At 46.6% G+C, this 5712-nt stretch overlaps 2 protein-coding genes and 1 pseudogene across 2 annotated transcripts; all 3 read right to left on the bottom strand.

Annotated features, from left to right (window-relative positions):
* Nucleotides 1-312: 312 nt before the first annotated feature.
* On the bottom strand, nucleotides 313-1432 carry wbp2nl (WBP2 N-terminal like; the record flags this gene model as incomplete). Its single annotated transcript, XM_016529817.1, has 5 exons — nucleotides 1429-1432; nucleotides 1148-1312; nucleotides 966-1058; nucleotides 544-696; nucleotides 313-461 (listed from the first exon to the last, which is right to left on the bottom strand). Coding segments are annotated over exons 1-5 (564 nt in total), but the record flags the coding sequence as incomplete, so codon positions are not given.
* A 10-nt stretch (nucleotides 1433-1442) lies between these two features.
* Nucleotides 1443-3984, bottom strand: rrp7a (ribosomal RNA processing 7 homolog A). The gene is made up of 6 exons (XM_016529825.1): nucleotides 3876-3984; nucleotides 3609-3757; nucleotides 2417-2545; nucleotides 2108-2231; nucleotides 1941-2038; nucleotides 1443-1674 (listed from the first exon to the last, which is right to left on the bottom strand). The coding sequence occupies exons 1-6, from the start codon at nucleotides 3925-3927 to the stop codon at nucleotides 1456-1458; spliced, it is 771 nt and encodes a 256-aa protein (XP_016385311.1). The 5' UTR covers nucleotides 3928-3984; the 3' UTR covers nucleotides 1443-1455.
* A 488-nt stretch (nucleotides 3985-4472) lies between these two features.
* The window catches only part of LOC107721688 (polymerase delta-interacting protein 3-like), a 6130-nt pseudogene continuing 4890 nt past the window's right edge, over nucleotides 4473-5712 (bottom strand).

Below are 5712 nucleotides of genomic sequence, written 5' to 3'. Positions count from 1 at the left end.
TGAGGTGATGTGAGCATTAAAGAGTATTACACACTCTCATGTAACGTCTGTTTCATAAGTGAGACTCAGAGAAGTATTAAACTTATGACAGTCAGGAAATCCCATCAGGTTTCAGTACAGCTAGAGACGCTCTGACCCATGAAACATGAAGACAATAAACACAGCTCTGATGATATATCTGTGTTTATCATCAAAATCAATGCGAACTCTTGTTTCTTTGTTTTTTTGAAAAAACGGAAAAGGTGTGTTTTTTTTCATATTTCTGTTTTAAACATTGCATCAAAAAAATGAATAAACGCAAGGCACACGGACCATGTGACCAGAGCTGCTGTTAACACCCATCACAGACCTGATCCCAACACGTGTGTGTGTGTGTTTACCTGGAGGAGGACACCAGTCCTGAGGAGGTCCGGGGTACGGAGGAGGAGGAGCCATGTACATGGGAGCGCTGGGATACACACCTACACACACACACAGAGTTACACAGCTCATCCGTTATGCACACATGCGTGTGATTCTTCAGCTCAGCCAGTCTGACTGTACCTGCAGCGGGGGGTTGTGGGTAGGGGCTGTACCCGGCCTGTGGCATGCTGGGATACGGGTACGGGTACGGCTGCGGCATGGCTGGACTGGCGTATCCGTTCATCCCTGCAGCCAATCCGAACGCTCCGTTCTGAGCCGGAGGAGCTCGAGACGCTGCACACACACACACACACACATTTATATATTGAAAATACATTCAAGCATCAAAAGTAAAAGATTGATAGATCATCATCATTTCAGTTTGATCTGCTCCACCCTGCAGCTCAAATACACATGTAATGCCTCAGACACACAGATAAAGAGCTTCATAAAACAGTTTAGCACTGGTTCATGACTATACAACATCACCAGTGATTCAGTGACTCAGTGATTCAGTGACTCAGTGATTCAGTGACTCAGTGACTCAGTGATTGTTTCCTGACCGTTGGTGGCCAGTTTGAAGAGGTGCTGTCCCAGCTCAATGGCTCCTCCGCTGGGGAAAGACATCTTGAAGTTGGCCTGACCTTCCCATCCGCCTGACAGAGAGAGACACAGGTGAGCGTGAGCCGAACACAGCACAATAACGAGAGTGTGCAGCAGGTGCATGCTGGGTAAAGCAGCGTACCTCCCGCCTCGGCTTTGATCAACCCCTGGATGTAGTTTGCAGCAAACACTGGCTGCTCGATGCTGCAGTTCTTCATCAGGTAATACGGGAACATGAGGGAGCAGAACTTCTCTTTCATCGTGCTGCTGACGAACACCATCTGAAACACACACCTGATTAACCTGTCTGTGTGGGATCAGTTAACCCGTGTTTGAGTGGGTTACTGATTAGTTAAGATGTATTTGGGTGGGTTATGGATTAGTTCACACACCCGATCTACTTCCCTCTCTCTCAGTCTTCACTCATGCATGAATGTGGTGTTGATCGTCTCAAGACTCACGTTCTTTCTGAGTGTTTCTGTGCTGCCACGTGTAGAAGTTCAGCAGCTCCTTGCGCTCTTTCTTCTTCTTCTCCTTCTGAAGCGTCCTCTCATTGGCCGTCTCGCTGTGTGGGCGGACCTTCACGCCGCGGCTGCCCTTCGTCACCTTCACCCAACCCTCCTCATCCTCCTGCTGCTGCTCCGCCTCCTTGCTCTGACGCTCCGCCTCCTGGCAGGAAAGATCATGAATAATTAATGAGCTGCAGCTCTGTGAGTGAGTGAGTGAGTGAGTGCGCGCGAGAGAGAGTGTGTGTGTGTCTGTGTGTGTCTATGTGTGTGAGTGTGTCTGTGTGTGTGAGAGAGTGTGTGTGTGTGTGTGTCTATGTGTGTGAGTGTGTGTCTGTGTATGTGTGAGAGTGTGTGTGTGTGAGTGTGTGTGAGTGAGTGTGTGTGTGAGTGAGTGTGTGTGTGTGTGTGTGTGTGTGTGAGTCTCACCTCCTCCTTCTGTGTGTCGTAGTCATTCATGAACTGATCGATGTCCTGCTGTAGTGATGAAGCTTTGATCATTGAGTCTGAGTACTGCTGGATCCACTCTAGACACACACATTATCACCATCATCTTCATCACAGACACACTCTCACACACACACACACACACTCACTGTGGATGCCGGTCCTGACGCGTCTCTCGGCTGTGGAGACGATGAGCGGGTCGTTCTCTGGGTGACGTTTGGCTGCGTTCACACCGGAAGCGTGTTTGAAGACGATGTAGGCCACCCTGAAACACTACACACACACACACACAGACACACACACACTATGACATTTTACTATCAGTGAGTTACTATGATAGTTTTCAGTAATATTTTGAGTTTTCATGTGTACATGTTTTGCGATCAGGTTTCAGTAATGTTGTGTTTTTGTCCCGTTTGTTAGCTCCTGTTGTAGTGTTGAGGCTGTAAAGGCGTCACCTGTCTGTGTTTGTCTGTGAAGTACTTGGACACGGCGCTGTGTTTCTGTGATTCAGACGCTCCTGGTCTCTCCCTCAGCTCCACTGACAGGACGGGGCCGAAGCGGCTGAAGATCTCTGTCAGAACACTCTACAAACACACCATCACATGAGGACACGGGTCACTTCCCAGAGAAATCATGTGTAGTGCGTGTGTGTATAGTGTATAAACAAAGCAGATGTGTGTATAGTGTATATAGAGTGTGTGTATAGTGTATATAGAGTGTGGGTATAGTGTATATAGAGTGTGTGTATAGTGTATATAGTGTGTGTACAGTGTATATAGTGTGTGTATAGTGAATATAGAGTGTGTGTATAGTGTATATAGAGTGTGTGTATAGTGTATATAGAGAGTGTCTGTGTGTGTGTGTGTAGTGTATATAGAGTGTGTGTGTATAGTGCGTGTGTGTATAGTGTATATAGAGTGTGTGTGTGTGTAGTGCGTGTGTGTATAGTGTATATAGAGTGTGGGTATAGTGTATATAGAGTGTGTGTATAGTGTATATAGTGTGTGTACAGTGTATATAGTGTGTGTATAGTGAATATAGACTGTGTGTATAGTGTATATAGAGTGTATAAGTGTATAGAGTGTGTGTGTGTGTGTCGCGTGTGTGTGTAGTGTATATAGAGTGTGTGTGTATAGTGTGTGTATAGTGTATACAGAGTGTGTGTATAGTGTATACAGAGTGTGTGTATAGTGTATACAGAGTGTGTGTATAGTGTATACAGAGTGTGTGTATAGTGTATACAGAGTGTGTGTATAGTGTGTATAGTGTATACAGAGTGTGTATAGTGTATATAGAGTGTGTGTATAGTGTATATAGTGTGTGTACAGTGTATATAGAGTGTGTGTACAGTGTATATAGAGTGTGTGTATAGTGTATATAGTGTGTGTACAGTGTATATAGAGTGTGTGTATAGTGTATATAGTGTGTGTACAGTGTATATAGAGTGTGTGTATAGTGTATATAGAGTGTGTGTAGTGTATATAGAGTGTGTGTGTATAGTGTGTGTATAGTGTATACAGAGTGTGTGTATAGTGTATACAGAGTGTGTGTATAGTGTGTATAGTGTATACAGAGTGTGTATAGTGTATATAGAGTGTGTGTATAGTGTATATAGAGTGTGTGTGTGTGTGTGTGTGTGAGACTGACCTCAGAGCAGTAGGGAGGAACGTTCAGCACGAACAGTGTTCGGTCCAGCGGTCGCTTCGTGTTGGACTCCGATCGAACCCGGTGCTCTTTAACACACAGCTGATGAAGAGCAGCATGAGCGTCATCCTCACTGAACCTCAGCGACAGCACTGCGCACACACACATCACTTCACAGCTCAGAGACACGCCAGAACGCGCATCATTATTATCCTCCGTGATTAACGGATTTCTAAACGTTACTGAAACACAAACAAATGTTAACTTTACCAGTAAAGCCCCCAGGAGTGACGCGCGCGTGTTGATCCGCGGACGGCGCCATCTTCGTTTACACGCGTCACCGGAAACAGAACCGCAATGGCTGCTGGGAACTGTAGTTTCTCTACTAGCCGTATCGCCACAGGAATAATCAGGAATTGAGCGAAATATGAGCATTTTGTTATTAGAAAAGTTTCTAATTCACGTTCTCTATCAAATAAAAGCGAATGTGGCTGATTTTTCAGCATCATTACTCCAGTCTTCAGCGTCACATGATCTTCAGAAATCATTCTAATATGTTGATTTGCTGCTCAAGAAACATTTCTGATTATTATCAATGTTGAAAACAGTTGTGCTGCACAATATTTTTGTGGAAACTGAGATACATTTTATTTTTCAGGATTCACAGATGAATAGAAAGTTCAAAAGAACAGCATTTATTTGAAATAGAGATCTTCTTCTGTTACATTATAAATGTCTTTACTGACACTTTTGATCGATTTAATGCATCAGTTTCAGTTTAACAGTGATCTCAAACCCGTGAATGATAGTGTAAACGTGACCACATCTCAGATAACTCATCCGAACAATAAAGAGAGCAAACACAGCTGATTATAAAGCAAGAGCTTTACTGAAGAGAAGAGAGAACAGTCACAGAAACAGTGTTAAAAGGGAACGGAAACGGGAGCTGGTGATCGTGAGTGTGTGTGGTGCAGCGGGACGATCGCCGTGTGTGTGTGTGTGTGTGCTAGATCTTGATGCGGAAGGCAGTGGCGTGTGCTGCGCTCGTCTCTCCGCCGCTGGAGCCGCTCTGGCTGGAGGACTTGAACAGAGCCTTCAGGATGGTCTGCGGATCCACCTCCGGCCCCGGCGCTTTAGAGCCCGAGCGAGACGCCGAGTCCTTCTGCACCGGAGCAGCGGGAGAGTCGCTCAGCCTCCTGACAGACAGAGAGAGAGAGAGAGAGGTCAGTCACACACCTTCATCAGCACCAGCATCATCACAGGTGGAGGGGTGTCTCACAGGAGGATGGGCTGCTCTGACGTGATCACACTGCCACGCATGTGCAGGTTACACTTCATCGGCTGACCTGAAACACACACACACACACACAGAGATCAGTCCATGCGTCTTTTAAGCAGTGGCGGATCAGAACGCAGCTGTGTGTGTCTCACCGTCCAGGCAGCGGTTGTTGTACTTCCTGTAAGCACTGACTGCATCCTCCTTACGCACAAACACCACCTCAGCCACACCCAACTTCACCAGCCGCGCCCGCTTCAGCGCGCCGCACACACAGAACAGCTCCTGCACACACACACACACACACACAGAGTCAGATGAGCGAGTGTGTGTGTGTGTGTGTGTGTGCTGAGCAGCAGGCCTGAACTCACCACTATATCCTCCTCCGTCACTCGAGGATGAAGGTTGTTGACCGTGATCTTTGTGCCCTCCAGAGGACTGAAGACAGGCTGACTCACACACACACACACACACACACACACACAGAGAGAGAGAGAGAGAGAGCTTTAATTCCCGTTCTTAATAGAGTTGAATTTAAAGGATTTACTGTGGAGTGGAGTGTTCATAATGATCGATAAAGTTTTATTTACCAGTATTTTGAATGATTTGAGATTTCTGTCTCTCTGCTGTGGCCCGCAGTCAAGAGTGATTTCTGTTCAAACGGTTTACTGCTGCTCACGTGACCAGCTAAAGCCCAATCACAGCAGAGACGGTGATCTGTGTGTGTGTGTACCTGTGCAGGTGTGTGTGTGGGGCCGCTGGTCTGTTGCGTGGAGACGGTCGTCCTGGAGACGGGCTGCAGGGTCTGTGTGGGGGGGCGGGCGGGGGGCA

The sequence above is a fragment of the Sinocyclocheilus rhinocerous genome, unplaced genomic scaffold (genome assembly GCF_001515625.1).
Source record: "Sinocyclocheilus rhinocerous isolate Xijiao unplaced genomic scaffold, SAMN03320098_v1.1 scaffold274, whole genome shotgun sequence".
NCBI classification, from domain to species: domain Eukaryota; kingdom Metazoa; phylum Chordata; class Actinopteri; order Cypriniformes; family Cyprinidae; genus Sinocyclocheilus; species Sinocyclocheilus rhinocerous.
This window is presented reverse-complemented; position numbering and strand designations above follow the sequence as displayed.